Below are 19,624 nucleotides of genomic sequence, written 5' to 3' on the forward strand. Positions count from 1 at the left end.
TTGTTAAGCGCTTACTATGTGCAAAGCACTTTTCTAGGCGCAGGGGGGAATACAAGGTGATCAGGTTGTCCCACGTGGGGCTCACTGTCAAAATCCCCATTTTACAGATGAGGTAACTGAGGCTCAGAGAAGTTAAGTGCAGTTAAGTAAGTTAAGTAAATTGATTAGGTTGAACAGAGTCCTATCCCATATGGGCCGCACAATCCTGTCCCATATGGGGCTCACAGTCTAAAGGCAGGGACTAGGATTTAATCCCCACTTTACAGATGAGGAGTACTGAGAAGTTGTGTGACTTGCCCAAGGTTATGCAGCAGTTAAATGGCAGTGACAGGATTAGAACCCAGGCCCCCAACTGCCAGGCCTATTGTCCTTCCACTAAGCCACACTGTTTGTCACCATGTCTCCCATTTGCAGCTCCAATTCCTGTTTGGAATCTGTTTCTCAATCTGCTCTTTCTGAAAATTCTGCCCAAGGAACAGCCCCTTTCTGAGACAGGCAAAACTGGTCTTAATAATTCACTACTTTATCAATCAGTAATATTTATCTGGTGCCTGTTGCATGCAAAGCATTGTAAACACTTGAGATAACATAATGGAGGTAAATGATCCTTGTCCACAAGGAGTTAATAATGACAGCTGTTGCATTTGTTAACCACTTACAATGTGCCAAACAGTAGAAACAAGATCATCAGGTCAGATACAGATTGGGAGCCCATGTGGAAACAGGGACTAAGTGGGAGGGAGAACCATTATTCAATCCCCATTTTACAGATGAGGAAACTGAAGCACAGAGAAGTTATTTCCCCAAGGTCCCACAGCAGGCAAATGGCAGAGCCAAGATTAGAATGCTTTGCACACAGAAAGCGCTCAATAAATACAATTAATTGTTATGTGAAAATCAAGCCAGGGATGCTGGTTACCCCCCCAAAATTCCCGATTTTTTTCATTGTCCCCCCTAAACTGGCATATCTAAAGATGTCCAAAACATCAAGAGATCCTATCCTAAGGTGCAAAGTTGATTCTGCTAATGACCATGGAGAGCCTGTTTTGGCAGGGAAAATGTTATTTAACAATGAGTTAAAAACAATATCTTAGGGGAAAACAGTTCAAATTTTTTAAATGGGACAGAAACCAGGTTAAATTTTCAGATGAAAACCAAAAAAACCCCCCAAAATCCATACCATACCTATAGGTGAAATACCTGATTGCTGCCAACAAGGAGTTACAGTCTAAGCAACCATCATGATGCAGACAAGCACAAGTCAGGAGGCGTAAAGCACTAAATCCACGGGAAACCACAGGGAACTGAGAGCAGATGCATATTCTGGAACCTGGCTCAGGAGTGAATAAGGGAAATGTTTACATGATGCGCAGAGCTGGCTCTGTGGGTCCTTGCCAGCAGCTGTATAGGAAAGAGGGCCTGGGGCAAACAAAATCTTTTCCTTTTGATCACATGGGGGAAGGCTCCTTGAAGGAGAAGGTATTTCTAGGCCCAGGGAGAAGGGGAATATTGGAAAACCCTCTTTGGCTAAGTCTTGGCTATGGGATCTGGGCCTCTGGGTCGCCTTTTGGCCTTCAGGGGTCTCTCATCACAATGAATTCTGTGTGGTTTGGAAGCTGTGCTCACTGTGAAATGACCAAATTGGCTTATTTGATCGTGGTTTTCAGTTAAACAGCCTTCAAGCTGGTTTGGGAGCCTTGCCGGCAACGCTTGTAGACCCTTTAGTGGAGCTAGCTAAACTTGGCACGCGTGCAAATAATTCAAAGCTTTTACCATCTTTAGAAATGGTAAGAGAGCAGTTTTTTTAAAAAAATATGTCTTTGGCTTGAGGAGGCCAAAGATATGCTTCTGGGGCAGCGGGGAGATATAGCACACCTTTTTTCAGGGAATCCTTCCCAGAGCCCAGAATTAGAGGTTGCATTCACTGAAGCGACGTGCTGTGAGGAATGTGAACTCTAGACCTTCTGTCGTCAGCTATTTCTCAGATCGACAAACAGCTGCTCCTTGCTGCCATCTCAGGCTGGATTTACAAAGTCTTTGAGAGGAATTTGGGTACCAAACTATCTTCTGAGTAGCTGCAGCAAAGAAGCTGGTTGGTTATTAATCTCTTCTTTATCCTCCTCAAGGTTTGGGACAGAGGATCAATTTCAACAGCATTTACTGCCTGTCCACCTGCCCCCGGGTTCCCTACCCTCCTGTACCTACCTTGAATGAATGAATTTGGAGGGAGGAAGAAAAAAGCTTTTCCCCATTTCAGGGTGGCCAATTGTCTGGAACTGGCCCTGTCTGTCCAGGACTGATATGCCACTTATCTGGCAGATATTTTCACGTTGACACCCAGAACTATGTAGGTTCTGCTACTTCCCCCAAAGAACCTTTCATCATCATCATCAATCGTATTTATTGAGCGCTTACTGTGTGCAGAGCACTGTACTAAGCACCTGGGAAGTACAAACTGGCAACCTTTGTGGCCCTTATGGCAACCTTTCTTACAGGATGTAAATTACATGATGTCTGTCACTTGCATCACAAAGAATCTGAGAGTCACTGCCTTATCAGTTGCAAAAAAAAAAATTGAATGTTGCCAGCAATGGGCAGAATTACAAACACGAGTTTGTCATTTTATGAAGCTATTAATAGTTCTAGTAAATAGGAATGTGGGGTGGAGAGGAGGGGGAGAGTGGTCATCATCATCATCAATCGTATTTATTGAGCGCTTACTGTGTGCAGAGCACTGTACTAAGCGGTTGGGAAGTACAAGTTGGACAGCAAAGGGGAGTCTAGAATTACAGAGTGTCATCAGTGGCCATCCTAGGCAGGTTGTTGGCAGTGAAGATCTGCTTGGCTTGTCATCCCAAACTCATTAGGTCAAGGTAACCTGTTTGCAACCCCCAGCTGCCCCACACCATGGTGGGAACAATGCCCTTGGAGAGATCTAGGCCGGGCTGATGTAATCCCTGATCCCCAAAATGGCCCAAATTGGGCCCAACCCCCCAAACTGAAGGCTGCCCCAACCCCAAACAAGATTAAGGTTCTCAAGCTGCCTCGGGGCTCAAGGCCGCAGACCTGGCCATTTCACTCCCGGGACAAGACGGGTGGTGACTGGACTTGGAGTTCATCTGCTTCAATCGCCAAATGGAGATGGCAGGAGGCTGACCTATAATAGGGGAACCCCTAGACAAAGCTGGGGGGGGGGGGGAGCCCCCCAAGGGGAGAATCTGGCACAATTACTCATGTTCCCATTTACTTGTAATGATTGTTTTAATACATAATGTTTCCCTACCTTGACATTCATTATTGAAAACTTTTTTTCCGAGAGACTAAATTATATTTTGTGTGCCCAATAATGAGTTTCATATTCTAGAGGCCATAAAAGTATTAAAGTGCTCTTATAGCACTCTTTCCCTATAGCGCTCCTGAATTTCATTGACAGTATTACTTACAACTCCTAAGGCAGCAAAATTCACCTTTGCTTAAGCACTCCTCTTCCCCTCTCTTGGAAATCTTTTGACTGACTTGAATAATCAATCAATCAATCGTATTTATTGAGCGCTTACTGTGTGCACAGCACTGTACTAAGCGCTTGGGAACTACAAGTTGGCAACATATAGAGACAGTCCCTACCCAACAGTGGGCTCACAGTCTAAAAGGGGGAGACAGAGAACAAAACCAAACATACTAACGAAATAAAATAAATAGAATAGGTATGTACAAGTTAAATAAATAGAGTAATAAATATGTACAAACATATATACATATATACAGGGGGTTAGAATAGAGGGGGTTAGAGTCCATTTCAATTTAACATCGAGAACGGCAGACCTTTTTAGCAGAAATGATTGCAAATCTCTAGTCTGTGAGCAGAATAGCATGGTTCAGACACCTTAACACCCAGCCTCCCTCTGCCTCAGTTCCAAGTTATGCAGCTTGGGAGAGGGGCCCCTATTCAGAGGAACTGGAGAGGCGGAATTTAGTGTCTCTGGAGCAAGACAGGAGGTCAGGGGTGCCCCTCAACTACTTGCTCTAGGTTCTTTGGAGGTCTATATAGACCCCTTTTGTGTTCCTGGATGATACTGGCACACTACATAACCTATGCCCCATGCACAACAAAGCATACCCGTGTTGTTTCCAAGTTGGCAAAGTGTTTTCTAGTGTCACCAGGAATCACCCTCACAAGACCTAGCACGGGTTCACTGTACTATTTCCCTTCACCAATAATTTGGATTTCAATTTAGCCCAGTGAAAACATACCTCTCTAGCAAGTACTACATAGAGAGAGTCAAAACAAACCATCAAAAAAGCCAAGTAATATATTGAACTCTCATCATGCACTATCCCTGTCATAAAAGAGAGAGAGATTTTGGAGTCATAGCTTAGCTGTCACTGTCACTGATGCATGAAGTAGATAGAACATGATCAATATGACAACAGTGTCATCTTCAACTTCTTCACTGCTGAGGGGAGTACAAAGTTCATCAGAATTGGACATCAGGTAGGAGAACAGACATGGGAAGGAATAAGCTAAATGGATTTGCAATCACCCTCCCAGCATTTACCTCGGGCATTCCAAGAGGGTAACTGATATTATAAAGAGAAAAATCTCCCCACTATTTGGGTCTCTCCATCAGTCCCATGAATACAAGTCAAAGGATGCCAATTACTAATCATTTTTCATTCGTCTCTATTATAAAGCCAAAGCCATAATTGCACTTTCCAATGCTTTTACTCTGTTGTTACTGGGGAGGGATTATTTTGCAAATGTTGAGGAGTATGTGGTCAAAGGTTCAGATATTTCTGTGGAACAAGGTACCTGAGCCCACTATTGGGTAGGGACTGTTTCTATATGTTGCCAACTTGTACTTCCCAAGCGCTTAGTACAGTGCTCTGCACACAGTAAGCGCTCAATAAATACGATTGTTGTTGTTGTAGTGGTCTCAAAGACTTAATGCAATGCTACGCTCCCCTCCCACCTTCTGCCTGGAGAGAGGGAGGGAAGGAAGGATGCAGACAGGAAAAGAGAGAAGAAAGAGAGTTAGCGGGTGGGAGGGAAGGGGGAGAGCTCTTTGCCTTCTCCAGTCAGAATTTAAATATAGAAAATATAGTGTGAGTTAAGGAGGAATTTTTCTGTATCTCAGCTTTATATATTTATTATGTCTGTTATAGCAGTCAAGAGAATTCAATGGGCATTTCCTGCAAGCAGAGCTCTATATTAGGCACTTGGGAGAGTATAATAGAGAGAGAACTCATGGCCCCTCCTGTCCTCCTGGAGCCTTTATGGTTGTTTTAATGCTTATATTTGTGTATTTTCATTAGTCTTGGTCTCTCTGATCTGACTCCATATTTGCTGCTCAGTGGGACGGACTGTGTCATCCCAATCTTCGGGCTTTCATCATTTGCTCTTTTCACAGTGCCCGATATACCTCATCCGTTTTTGTTCAAGGGTCTTGCTCAAGGCCTCTGGCCTCAGTCAGAGGACCTGGGCTCTAATCCCAGTTCTGCTGCTTGCCCGTTGTGTGATCTTGGACAAGTCACTTCACTTCTCTGTAGCTCAGTTTCCACATCTGTGCAATGAGGATTTAATGCCTGGTCTTCCTCTCCTCTAGACTGAGCCCCATCTGGGACAGGGACTGTTTCTGACCTGTTTAACTTGTAGACAACACTTGGTACTGAAGTGTCATGGTGTAGTTCACTACACTACAGCACAGACCAAGGAGTCAGAAGGTCATGGGTTCTGATCCCGGCCCCACCACTTGTCTGCTGTGTGACCTTGGGCAAGTCACTTTGCTTCTCTGTGCCTCCGTTACCTCATCTGTAAAATGGGGGTTGAGACTATGAGCCTCACATGGGGCAGGGACTGTGTCCAGCCCAATTTGCTTATATCCACCCCAACGCTTAGTATAGTGCCTGGCACATAGTAAGTATGCAACAAATACCGTTATTATCATTATTACTACAGTGCTTGGCACACAGTAAGCACTTGGCAAATATCATAATAATTATTTTCCATCCCTCCTCAAATAGTTGTGTTCCCCTGGCCTGCACTTTGTCATCTGGGGTTTCTGATGACTTATCTTGTCGCCTTCCTTACTTGTCAAGGAAGACATTGGAGTAAATACAGATAATCAGATCCAGTACTGCCTCTGTACCTATCATATAGGCCTATGTCTAAATGGCAAGAAGAGGCAGGAGTCTCATCCCTATTTCACAGATGAAAAAAGGCACAGAGAAGTTAAGTGTTTTGTCCAAAGTCACACTGTAGGCAAGTGGAGGAGCCAGGATTAGAACCCAGGTCCTCTCACTCCCAGGCCCAGGGTCTTTCCACTAGGCCTCACTACTTCTCTTTGCCTGTTATTCCTCCTAGTCCCATAATTTTGCATTGATTCTTGTCACGCCCACCATTTTGGTTTATTTTTCCCACAATGAGAAGCTGTGTTGTCCATGTGCTCCCAGTGGGCAGCTTCTGAACTCGGACCACAGGTCGCTTTCCCCGTCTCATCTACCCACAAGCCCAGCGTTCATCGTGGCCGCAGAGGTCTGCCAGTAAGGATCCACAGTGCACACTCACAACCCAGAGACCTCCCCTGCCTCGCTCCACTCTTGGCCAAAATTCTTCTTCTAGAAGCTACTTTCTAGAGAAAGACTGCATTTCTACCTTAAATCAATTTCTCAGTTTCAACGAACGTGACGGATTTGAGAAATTCCTCTAAGTTTAGACTGAAGCTCGTTTCCCCCCTTTTGCAAAGCCTTTTCTTCTGACTAAGCTCCCTCAACTGAACCAGACAATCTATCTTCCTGCCCTCTACCACACAGCTCAGAACACAGCACATTTTACCTGCCGCCATCTCCTATCTTCTAATGTTCCCATCTATATCTCAGAAATGGTGCTCAATAGCACAAGAAATGCTTAGTACAATGCTTTGCCCATGTTAAGTGCTCAATAAGTACCACTGATTGACAGTGTGGAACTGATTTCTAATACCCTCTCTCCTGTCTCAGACAACTGCCTGACTGTTTTCACTATTGTCACATATTTTTGTCATTATGTACCTAGTGCTTAGTACTTGGTCCCTTTTCCCAGACACATCCTCGAAAGGCACATGAGCATCTCCAATACAATTAAAGAAAACTTGCCAGTTCTAGGCCTGGACCAAACTGGCATGCAAGAAGAACCTGAGAGGAATTACCCCTGCCTCCGCTTGCCCCGGCAAGCTGAAAAGTCTTTCTAGATCCCACTGAGTCCAAGGAACCCGCTTTCTAAGACCATTCCCCCTGGTTAAAACAGTGCAAAGAGGACTCCTTTTTCACCCAACCAGGAAAAGGAACCAGATTGTCACAGCCAAAACAACACAGTTGGAAGTCCCATATTAGCCAACGAAGCAAAAGTCCTGGGGCTTAAAGATGCAAAGCCCAAACTTAACAGTGAGGTTTTAAAAGCGTGCTTTTTAAACCCAGATAGTCCTCCAAGGGGTCAGCTGGTGTCTAATGAATCTCATTTCTGGTTTCACTTTCTCACTGCGAGATTTCAACCCCCACACAATGGTTCTCTCCCTTTGAGAGGGTCAGCAGCAAACATTCTTTGCCAAGTACCATGGATTCTGAGCTGCTCCTCTGGTCACACAGGACTCTATAGCTCTTTGCTTTCATTTTGTGTATCTGTCCATATCTTTTAGTGTCATTACTTGTCATGTTTCTGCCACCTGGCCCTTCATATTTTTAGATTGCAAGTCCCCTAAGCCCAGGAACCGTGTCTAAATCCCACCTGTATATTCTTTCCCTGCGTTCAGCGTAGTGCTCTGCATACATTTTACACCTAATACCAATATTTCTAAGTACCGATGTTTGACAGTGTGTGACTCTTACATGTTAATAAAACTCCCAAGTGCCCCTGAGCAAAAAAAAAGCGTTAAAACATCTGCAGCTCATGAAACGCATTTTAAAAAAATCAAATTAATTGGACAAGCCATCTGTCACTCTAAAAATTAGTTCGCTTCACTTTCTCTCCTTCACACATTACTAATCTTCTTACCCTTTCCTTCAGTAATCTAAAGAGTTACTTGTCCCCATGTTGTAGCAAAACCCGGTGTGGGTGGGGGAGTTTGCTTTAAAAAAAAACAAAATGTAAGCTTAGCAATTAACTGACCATCCTTTTCAGCCAGTAGCTGTCCCTCCTGCATTCAGTGCCGCTAACAGAGATGGACGTTGAATGGGTTGAGTTGTGCCATGGCATTTCACTTTGCTTCTCCTTTTGTCCCCAACCATCAGCTAACGTCCTGGAAGGAGACTCCATGGAGCAGGACATAGAGAGCCCAGTTACCATTCACCAGCCAAAGTTGCCCAAGCAAGCCAGAGACGACCTCCCGAAACACATAATCAAAGACCGGGCCAAGAGAAAAATCCAGAGGTACGTGAGGAAAGACGGAAAGTGCAACGTTCACCACGGCAACGTCAGGGAGACCTACCGCTACCTGACTGACATTTTCACCACATTGGTCGACCTGAAGTGGAGGTTCAACCTGCTAATCTTTGTCATGGTGTACACCGTGACGTGGCTCTTCTTTGGGATGATCTGGTGGCTGATCGCATATATTCGTGGAGATATGGACCACATAGAGGATAACACATGGACCCCGTGCGTCACTAACCTCAACGGATTCGTGTCTGCCTTTTTATTCTCCATAGAAACGGAGACGACCATCGGCTACGGCTATCGGGTCATCACAGACAAGTGTCCCGAGGGGATTATTCTCCTTTTAGTCCAGTCCGTGTTGGGGTCCATAGTCAACGCTTTCATGGTGGGCTGCATGTTTGTAAAAATATCCCAACCCAAGAAGAGGGCAGAGACCCTCGTTTTCTCTACTCACGCAGTCATCTCCATGCGCGACGGGAAGCTGTGCCTGATGTTCCGGGTCGGGGACCTCCGGAATTCTCACATCGTGGAGGCGTCCATACGGGCCAAGTTGATCAAATCTAAACAGACCACAGAGGGAGAGTTTATACCCCTGAACCAGACGGACATCAACGTAGGCTATTACACGGGAGATGACCGTCTGTTTCTGGTGTCGCCGCTCATCATTAGTCATGAGATTAACCAGCAGAGTCCTTTCTGGGAGATCTCCAAAGCCCAGCTCCCCAAAGAGGAACTGGAAATCGTAGTCATCCTAGAAGGCATGGTGGAGGCAACAGGTAATGTTTCTCTTGGTTGTTGGGAACACTGTTTACTGTGAGGGAACCCCTTTAATTCCTTCGATTACTCTTCCTGATCGGCTAAAAGCTCAGGGGTGGAAAGGCAGCCCAAGCCCTGGTGCTCATGGTTTGGGGGCCCATCCAGTCAGGGACGGTTCCGTGTTCCGAGAGATGATTTTGTTCCAGTCTTTGCACATGGGGTACATCCTGCATAGAAGCATGGTGTCTTTAAGATGCAACCAAACATTTTGAAGTCTTTTTAAAAGCCCTAAAACAGACTCTGACATCAGCTGTAGGTTTAAGTTTACATATTAAAGCTGCATGAGTAATCACTGGGAATCGTACGATACAATTTTTAAAATGGCCAAAGCTGAACAGTCTAAATCAGGTTCCAGAGCCCGTGCGCTGGATGTTTATCATTTGCCCCCAGGAGGAACTCAAGCCCTCAAAAGCCAGCAACTGCTTGATCAAAAATGCCATTTTCACTGGTGCATTGATGCAGTCTGCACACTCCCCAGCATGCCCTGGGGCATAGTCGCGTACTTCCATGGGATGGAAGGAGAATGTTAGCTCTCTTCCTCCCTTCAAGGCCCTGCTGAGAGCTCACCTCCTCCAGGAGGCCTTCCCAGACTGAGCCCCTTCCTTCCTCTCCCCCTCATCCCCCTCTCCATCCCCCCATCTTACCTCCTTCCCTTCCCCACAGCACCTGTATATATGTTTGTACATATTTATTACTCTATTTATTTATTTATTTTACTTGTACATATCTATTCTATTTATTTTATTTTGTTAGTATGTTTGGTTTTGTTCTCTGTCTCCCCCTTTTAGACTGTGAGCCCACTGTTGGGTAGGGACTGTCTCTCTGTGTTGCCAACTTGTACTTCCCAAGCGCTTAGTACAGTGCTCTGCACACAGTAAGCGCTCAATAAATACGATTGATGATGATGATGATGAGGTGTCTTTCCACCCCATGATCTCCAGAGGGATATGCTGGTAGGGACAGGCACAGTCATGCCCCCCTCGTTGGTTTAAAGCTAGACCCTTATCGGTCTATGTAGGTTTTCCATTTGGTGGGTGGGAACCCCAAAACGAGCCTATTCCTCCCAATGTTTGGTCATTCATTCGTTCATTCAATCGTATTTATTGAGCGCTTACTGTGTGCAGAGCACTGTACTAAGCGCTTGGGACGTACAGGTCGGCAACATATAGAGACGGTCCCTACCCAACAACGGGCTCACGGTCTAGAAGTCTGGTCACAGTCAGTCTGGTCACCCTGACTCTCACCATTCATCATCATCATCAATCGTATTTATTGAGCGCTTACTGTGTGCAGAGCACATTCAGCCTCCAAATATTACCCAGGCTACATCACAACTGTTTCTCTGACATTATCTCTGTTGATCTGAAAAGACTACATCAATAGGACCTTGAAGTAAGGCTTTTAAAGGTTAAGGTGATGGCTGGTCTTATTTTTGGAATGAGTGGTTGAGCTTGTGATGATCCAGACCCCGGCAGGAACAGTCTCAGAGCCAAAACTGGAGCCATGAGGAAAATGAAGCTTTCTGGGAGGATAACTGCTTCAGCTCCCCTTAGTGGTAGCCAGCACACCTCGGACTTCCACAGATTAAACTAGTGACAACACGGCATGTTTCATGTTCAACACGGCATGTTTCATGTTCAACGCCTGCAATTATAAACCCTCCTGCTAGATTGAGAGGAGAGGGAGACAGAGCGAGAAGGCGGCGGGGAGAGGGAGACACAGAGAGAGGGGGAGAGAAAAACACAATGGTCCATGCCCATATATCCATTTCAGAATTGCACTAGCATAAACTTCTAAAGAGTCCCGCTTTGGCAAACTCGGATATTCATCCAAGCTATCAGCTGCCAGAGGCCAGCCAGGGTTAGAAGATCCTCCCCCTCCTGAAAGCTTTTGCTGCTGTTGGTGCCAGCTGGGAGGACATTGGCCGCTCTGTCCCTGGCAGGGAGACTTCTCCGGAAATGACCCTAGTCTGCGGGCATCGGAGCTGTGAAAGGCAGCTAGAGGTTGAAGCAACTCCTAGGGAACTGTTTCAATTAATCAATGGTATTTAGTGAGCACTTACTGTGTGCACAGCACTGTTACAAGGGTTTAGGAGAGTCCCCCTCTCTCCCCCTCTCCATCCCCCCCGTCTTACCTCCTTCCCTTCCCCACAGCACCTGTATACATATATACATATATACATATATACATATATACATACAGAGAAGCAGCGTGGCTCAGTGGAAAGAGCACGGGCTTTGGAGTCAGAGGTCATGGGTTCGTATCCCGACTCTGCCACATGTTTGCTGTGTGACCTTGGGCAAGTCACTTAACTTCTCTGAGCCTCAGTTACCTCGTCTGTAAAATGGGGATTAAGACTGTGAGCCCCACGTGGGACAACCTGATCACTTTGTATCCCCCCAAGCGCTTAGAACAGTGCTTTGCACATAGTAAGTGCTTAACAAATACCAACATTATTATTATTATTATTATATGTATATATGTTTGTACGTATTTATTACTCTATTTCTTTATTTATTTTACTTGTACATATCCATTCTATTTATTTTATTTTGTCAGTATGTTTTGGTTTTGTTCTCTGTCTCCCCCTTTTTAGACTGTGAGCCCACTGTTGGGTAGGGACTGGTCTCTATATGTTGCCAACTTGTGCTTCCCAAGTGCTTAGTACAGTGCTCTGCACACAGTAAGCGCTCAATAAATACGATTGATTGATTGATTAGAGTTGGTAGACTCGTTCTCTGCCTACAAGGAGCTTACATTTAGTGTTGAGCCCTCTTGGGCTCAGGGCCAGCAGTGGGGATAGCGGCGGCAAGGCACCGTACGTGGGCCCTGAGGCAGACTGGAGCAGTCAGCCCCCGCCCGGTTCCACAGGCTAAGACTGCGGAAGGGCCACGAGTTGCCATCGCTTCAGCCCAGCCAGAAGTGCGTGACCTAACGGATAGAGCCGGGTCTGGAAATCAGAAAGACCTGGGTACTAATCGTGGCTCTGCTACTTGTCTGCTGTGTGACCTTGGGCAAGTCACTTAACTTCTCTGGGCCCCACTTACCTCATCTCTAAAAGGGGGATCAAGACTGTGAGCCCTATGGGGGACAGGGACTCTGTCCAACCTGAGTAGCTTGTATCTACCCCAGCACTTAGAACAGTGCTTGACGCTTAGTAAGTGCGTAATAAATAGTATTATTCTTATCATTATTATTATTATAAGTGGAGCTTTGGTGCAGGAAGTATGTGGGTGGTCCCAGACCAGGCGTGAGGCCAAAACCTGCGAGGGGGATGCTGTTTGAAGTTGCCCAGTGGGGCCTACAAGAGCTTCAACTGGCTCCCGGTGCTGTGGGGCTTTACCCAATAGGGGCAACTCCTACTCCTTGGCGTTACTGCCTGGGACCAGGGCACCTTCACAGTTAATGCTGCTTGCTTGACCCTTGATCCCTTGAGGTGGGCAACTACCTCTCGGGAACAAGTCGCAGGGAAAACCGGGCCCCTGCACTGTGGGAGTTGTGGGTGATGACTGTATCTCGCTCTCGCCTGTCCCGCCATCGACCCCCGGCCCACGTCATCCCCCGGGCCTGGAATGCCCTCCCTCTGCCCATCCGCCAAGCTCGCTCTCTTCCTCCCTTCAAGGCCCTGCTGAGAGCTCACCTCCTCCAGGAGGCCTTCCCAGACTGAGCCCCTTCTTTCCTCTCCCCCTCGTCCCCCTCTCCATCCCCCCGTCTTACCTCCTTCCCTTCCCCACAGCACCTGTATATATGTATATATGGTTGTACATATTTATTTATTTATTTATTTATTTTACCTGTACATTTCTATCCTACTTATTTTATTTTGTTGGTATGTTTGGTTCTGTTCTCTGTCTCCCCCTTTTAGACTGTGAGCCCACTGTTGGGTAGGGACTGTCTCTATGTGATGCCAATTTGTACTTCCCAAGCGCTTAGTACAGTGCTCTGCACATAGTAAGCGCTCAATAAATACGATTGATTGATTGATTGATGAACAAGGAGACGCCGCATTTGAATTTCAGCCTGAGTGATTGTCTTATATCTACCCCAGAGCTTAGTATAGTGCTTGGCACACAGTAAAGTGCTTAACAAGTACTACAGTTGTTGTTATTATCACTAATCAATCAATAGTACTTACTGAGCATTTACTAAGTGCAGAGCACTGTTCTAAGCGCTCGGAAAGTGCAATACAACAGAATTAACTGAAACACTCCCTGCCTATAATGAGCTTACAGTTTAGAGGGAGCTTAGTCTAGAGATAAATTACCCCTCCTACCTAACTCTTGCTGTGATTTTAACTAGAGGGGTAAACCCTAAAAAATCCAAGGACATCTGGGATCTGGGGTGGCTGATCTCCCCCACATATTTTTGGAAAAGGTCATCGACTTTTCTGATCCGGGGGCCATCTGAGAGAATGGTGTTTACAGAAGGGCTTAAAGTTCCGTAAACAAACATGCTCACCAGCTGCGGAAAGTCTCTGTAAAAATAGGAGCTGTGCATATAGAATGGTATTTATAGAGTAAATGAGCCTATAGGCTGGATGAATGTTACAAAGAACTGGGCCCATGGCCAGCTAGCTCTTAGCTTCAGCCTTTTTTATTGATGAATTTCTGCATTTGCCCCAGTGACGATGCAATTTCTCTATGCCAGGGAGCCCTTCCCAAGCTTCTCGAATTGATGGGAACAATTCTGTGTAATCCCTACTTGGGTTTCCTGCCCGGCTACCAAGGGTGGTAGTGGGAAGAGGGAGGGGAGAATGAGGAGAGTGGGTGAGAGCAGGGAGTGGGAGGGAGGGAGGAAGGAAAAGGGTCTCCTCCATCCCTGAGATGGGAAGCACTGCCTGGAAGACAGCCTGGGCCCCAGAGTTCCTTCCAGGCCACATCCACTGCTACTCTGGTGGCTCAGGGTGCGGGAGGAACATCATCATCATCAATCGTATTTATTGAGCGCTTACTATGTGCAGAGCACTGTACTAAGCGCTTGGGAAGTACAAACTGGCAACATATAGAGACAGTCCCTACCCAACAGTGGGCTCAGAGCCAAAACTGAAACAGGGCGAGAAGTGGCCGCCCCCCCGGCCAACCCGGACCCCTCCCTCCCAGGGGCTGTGGGGAGGCCTGCAGGGGATTAGATGTGCAGGTGCCGGACAGGGCCAGGCTGGACCACTGGGATGCAGGGGCAATCCCAGGGAATGGGGCTGGGAGTCAGGCTGGGCCAAAAATGGCTCCTGGCCCCAGGCTCTCTTCTCCCTCCGCCCTGCACCTCCCATCCATGCATTCATGGCAGGGCGTTTCGGAATGATTGTGGAGTCAGTCTGTCCCAATGCCTGCTCCTCTCTCTTTCTGCGGTGGCCCTGCTGTAAGGCAGCAACCCTAGAGTGAGGAGGAAAGGACAAGATCGATGCCTGCAGGAAAGCGTCAGGCTCAGACAGGCCTATGGGCTGTGAAGCGTTGTTTGCTTCAGGTGCACCGGCTAGAGGGATGCTGCCACCCCCTTCCTCAGCCCGGAGGGCTCCGCAAAGCCAGGCACTGCTTGATAGGGTCATGTCACCGTCTCAGATGCAAGACAAAGAGGCACAAACCCACGGTCTAACTTCCGATTCTTTAAGCACTCCATGGCAATGCCTTTCAGCAATTGGGAGAAGCTGGTTCTCCTTGAGGAAAGTTTCATGCAGACGGGATGGCAAGCGGCAGGCTGAATGACACGGGCAGGCCCTTCCTGCAGTGAGGATCGAGTTTTTAGTGCAAATGATGCAGGCGGGCATGTGGGGTCACACAGTGGTCTGTGCAGCCATCTCCACACACAAGGATGGTCTCTCCCTACCAGTAGCATCCCCCTCAAGAATCCCAGATGGTGCTACAGGCACCCCTGGGCCACAGCAATTTGTGCCTTGAGAATGTCCAGCAGTAGCTTTTTCCAAACCCCTGGTTTTTTTTCGCTGTTGTTGTTTAGTTTTTGTGGAATTTGTTATACATTTGCTATGTGCCAGGAACTAAATGCTGGGGTAGATGTGAGCTAATCAGACTGGACACAGTCCATGTCCCTCATAGAACTCACAGTCTTAATCCCCATTTCACAGATGGGGGAACTGAAGCACAGAGAAGTGACTCGTCCAAGGTCATACAGCAGGCACGTGGCAGAGGCAGAACTAGAACCCAGGTCCTCTGACTCCCAGGACTGTGCTCTTTCCAGCAGGCCACGCTACCTCCCTTGACAGTTCCCAAGTCATTAACCACAAGTTTCCTGGGAAGCAGGACAGATCTTGACGTTAATCTCCCATCATAGGCTTCCTCAATGTGGCCAGCTGGGTTTAAAGAGAAGCAGCATGGCTCAGTGGTAAGAGCACGGGCTTTGGAGCCAGAGGTCATGGGTTCGTACCCCAGCTCCGCCACGTCTGCTGTGTGACCTTGGGCAAGTCACTTAACTTCTCTGAGCCTCAGTTACCTCATCTGTAAAATGGGGATTGACTGTGAGCCCCACGTGGGACAACCTGATTGCCTTGTATCCCCCAGCGCTTAGAACAGTGCTTTGCACATAGTAAGCGCTTAACAAATGCCATTATTATTATTATTATTATTATTATTATTATTATTATTAAATGTCCACCTCCAGGCACAATATGCAGCCACCCATTTAAAATCAGGCAAGTTTCACAACGGAGCTAAGACAGGCCCCGTACTCTCTGAGGGACAAGAGTCATTTCCAGCAATCAAAGATGCTTTGTCCCCTGTGGTTAAGGAGTTGGAGGCATTAGATTATACTTCTGACAGCTCCTCTAAGACGTGATATCACAACCTTTCTACCAGTGGTACTTCACAGCATTTCCTTCCTACAGTTTTTCTCTTCCAAATATTTATTGGAAACTGGAGTCTGACAACTTCCTTGCCTCTACTCTCTCCTTTCAAACAGTATTTTCTCCTCCAAATGTTTATTGGAAGTCAGAGTCTGATGACTGATTTGCCTTTAATCCCTCTGAATTTCCAGATTCTCCTAAGAATTGTCTCCCCGCTCCACTCCCCTCTCCCTCCACTCCCTCTCCAAGATGCTCCCAGTCGGCAAGATGGAGTGATGGGATTAATGAGTTTGTAAGTGCTCTGAAAGTTTTGATTAGAATTTGCACGAGAAGCTCTATTAACTTCCTCCACAAAGAGCAAAAGCTTGGGGTAAACAATATTCAGAGAGGGTGAAACAACACACCTCTCTGTTCAGAGGGTCAGTCCATCCCACTACGTAATAAGCATCTATCTGCCCAAGATGGCATTCTAGGCACGGTACTTGGGAATGGGCCTGCCCACTTAAAGCTCACAGTCTAAAGTTACAAATGATGGAGCGCAGTGTTTGTCGTAAATGATGGACTTGCTGCTGTCTAGTCACAAAGACTTTTGGACTGAGAATCCGCACAGAGGAACTGATTAGAAACCAACTGGCTTGGGCAGTGTAACTTGCCCTCTGGTTTCTGCCTGTTGTGTTCCTGCTAGGATAGTGGATGCAACAGGAGAGTAGGAGGGCAGGGGTGTGACACACTGCAAAGTGAACACAAGAATTTTATGTATGAATCTGTGAAAAGACAAGCGTACCCCTTGGGGGGCATGGGGGAACTTTTTCATTCTTAGCTTTTTTTCTTTATGTTGCTTAACCAGAACTTGGTTCGGGCTTAGGAATCATGGAAGGACAGAACCACAGAGAGAGGAACAAAGAGAGGCCCAAGGAAGGTTAATATTCATAATATTCATTATTGTAGTATTTATTAAGCAAATTCCATGTGCTAAGTACTAGGGTAGATGCATGAAAATCTTGTTGGACACAGTCCCTCTCCCACATGGGGCTTACAGCCCAAGTAGGAGGGAGAACAGATATTGAATCCCCATTTTACAGAAGAGGAAATGGAAATGCAGAGAAGTTAAGAGACTTGCCCAAGGTCACAGAGCAGACAAGTGGTAGAGCCTGGATTTGAACAGGTCCTCTGACTTACAGACGTGGTGCTCTTTCTAGTACATCACATGTAGGCTTTCTCGACCAGGACTATTTACAGGAGCTGGGCCCTATTTCAGGACAAGGTGAAGGCTGACCATGGCCCAGATCTCTACAGGCCCCACAGCAGGGCTGGGAAGAATTACGAGCGGGCGAGGAGGAGGAGATGGGGAAAGAATCAAAGGTGAGGTGGAAGGAGAGCAGATGCAATCCCCACCAACATGCTGCCATTTTCCAGTCTGGATCTGGGGCCCCTAGAGAGGTGGGATCTTGGCCAGGTATGCCAATGTCCTGAAGTTAATCTGGTTCTGCCCCTTTAAAGAACAACCCCACCAGGCTGACAATTTATTTTCATTTAATTTGGTCCTGCCTTTCAGACTGAGCAAGTGGAGGGCCTGGGCCAAATGAGACTGGACCCTGGATATCCAGCCCATCCAAGACCTAGGAAGGGCATCCCCATCTAATCTGTCCCTCTCCCCTCTCCTGCTGCTGTCATCTTCAAACCAAAAATTCAGGCCAAGTAAAGTGGAGTGCATTTCAATCTCAACCAAAATGCTGACAATTCAATGCAAATAGCAACAAACCTATGTCATCACCTCTTCCTGAGACACAGAAAAGCCTTGCCAGGGAAAGATCTGTATGTCTTCTTTAAAACCGGCCAGGTCTAATTGGGAAACCCACAGGTGCCAGGAAATCATGCCCTGGGAGTTTTCATATTGCATCATTTCCACTTTTACAATTCCCTAGATTAATCTGTCTGGGGTCTGTCTGGTTTAGATTAAAACTCCCTCAGAACAGACAGGATGTCATCTTCTGAATCACACCTCCCTAGCTGTATAGATTCAGGGCACAACAGACACCTATAAGCTCATCTAAACATATTTTAAAGAAACTGTTTTGGTGTGACATGACTTTTTACTGAAAATGAGTGGTGGGTGAGCACCTTTGTGGTAAATGCACAACTACATGTATATGCAGGGTATATTATAGTCTGTTCTCATGGGCAAAACCACATTTATTCTAGCACACCATTCAACTGCCTAACGTGGAACAGCAAACCCGAATTCAATTGTATATATGATCTGCTCTGGAGGTTTTCTTATAATTAATTATAAAATGTTTTCAATCAGTGAAATAAAGGTAGATTGCCACGAGAACAGACCATTAATATGCACAGATTCAGAGGGAACACTAATGCCAATCAACACCACAGAGTACATGACATCATAAAGCCTGGAAGGGGATTTTCAACCAACCAGCCTAAACTGAAATGGGAAAAGGTCTTGGGAGGGACATGGAAAATGCATCAAAGGAAAATATAAATTAGAAATTCTTAATGGGCCATGCTCTTCTCTAAGTCATGGCAATGGTTCCTAGCAGATCGGGAGTGGAAGCTGCCAGCAATCCTGGATTAGCACAGGGTTTGGCATATAATAAGTACCTAATACTTTTGTGATTATTATTATTACTACTACTACAAAGTTCCTCAAGCATACCCAGTTCTCCTCTACCCTTGAATGCTATGTGTTCTGTATTTTCCACCTCTCCCCTTGGTTACCCAGATTAACAGTTACCAAAATTAATAACTTTCCAGTCAACGGTATTCATTGAGCACTGTAAGCACATGTAGGAGTACGACAGAAGTACATTCATGGCCCTCAGGGCCATTACAATATAAGAATGATAATGAATAAATAATAATACGGAGACAATTTACAAACAGTGAGACCAGGAGTAACTTTCAGCTTGGAGGTTAAGTATATTCTTAAAGGATCCCAACAAAATATTAAGGAAGATATCAGAGGAAATGGAGGGGAAACATGATTAGCTTCCAACAGTTTGACCTCTCACACCAATTGACATGCTGAACCCTCTGCTTTTCAGCAGATGGAAACATTCAGGTGGTATCTTGAACGTGTGGATTACAAACCCTTTAGCATCTGTTTCCTTCACTTTGTGCAAAATAGCAACTAAAGAAATGTCGAGCGCGTATATTACTCCAAACAGAAATAGAATACTGTAAGGACTTAATCCTTTATGGAACATTGGTAGAGACTCTAGCAGACAGGATAATAATAATCATGATGATGATGGCATTTGTTAAGCACTTACTATGTGCAAAGCACTGTTCTAAGCACTGGGGAGGATACAAGGTGATCAGGTTGTCCCACATGGGGCTCACAGTCTTAATCACAATTCTACAGATGAGGTAACTGAGGCCCCGAGAGGCTAAGTGGCTCACCCAAAGTCACACAGCTGACAAGCGCCGGAGCCGGGATTAGAACCCATGACCTCTGACTCCCAAGCCTGTGCTCTTTCCACTGAGCCACGCTGCTTCTCGAGTGCATCCAGATATCCACTTACAGTCAAGAAACTTCCTAATTGCAGGAGCTTAGACCAGAATATGTTGCCAGCTTGTACTTCCCAAGCGCT

At 46.2% G+C, this 19,624-nt stretch overlaps 1 protein-coding gene across 2 annotated transcripts in view; it reads left to right on the top strand.

Annotated features, from left to right (window-relative positions):
* Positions 1-19,624, top strand: part of KCNJ6 (potassium inwardly rectifying channel subfamily J member 6) — a 139,698-nt gene that overhangs the window by 84,248 nt on the left and 35,826 nt on the right. For both annotated transcript variants that reach the window (XM_038760601.1, XM_038760602.1), the window contains exon 3: positions 8,263-9,183. In XM_038760601.1, the coding sequence (XP_038616529.1) occupies positions 8,263-9,183 (921 nt within the window). The remainder of the gene's footprint in view (positions 1-8,262; positions 9,184-19,624) is intronic.

Source organism: Tachyglossus aculeatus, chromosome 18 (genome assembly GCF_015852505.1).
Source record: "Tachyglossus aculeatus isolate mTacAcu1 chromosome 18, mTacAcu1.pri, whole genome shotgun sequence".
Classification (NCBI taxonomy): Eukaryota; Metazoa; Chordata; class Mammalia; order Monotremata; family Tachyglossidae; genus Tachyglossus; species Tachyglossus aculeatus.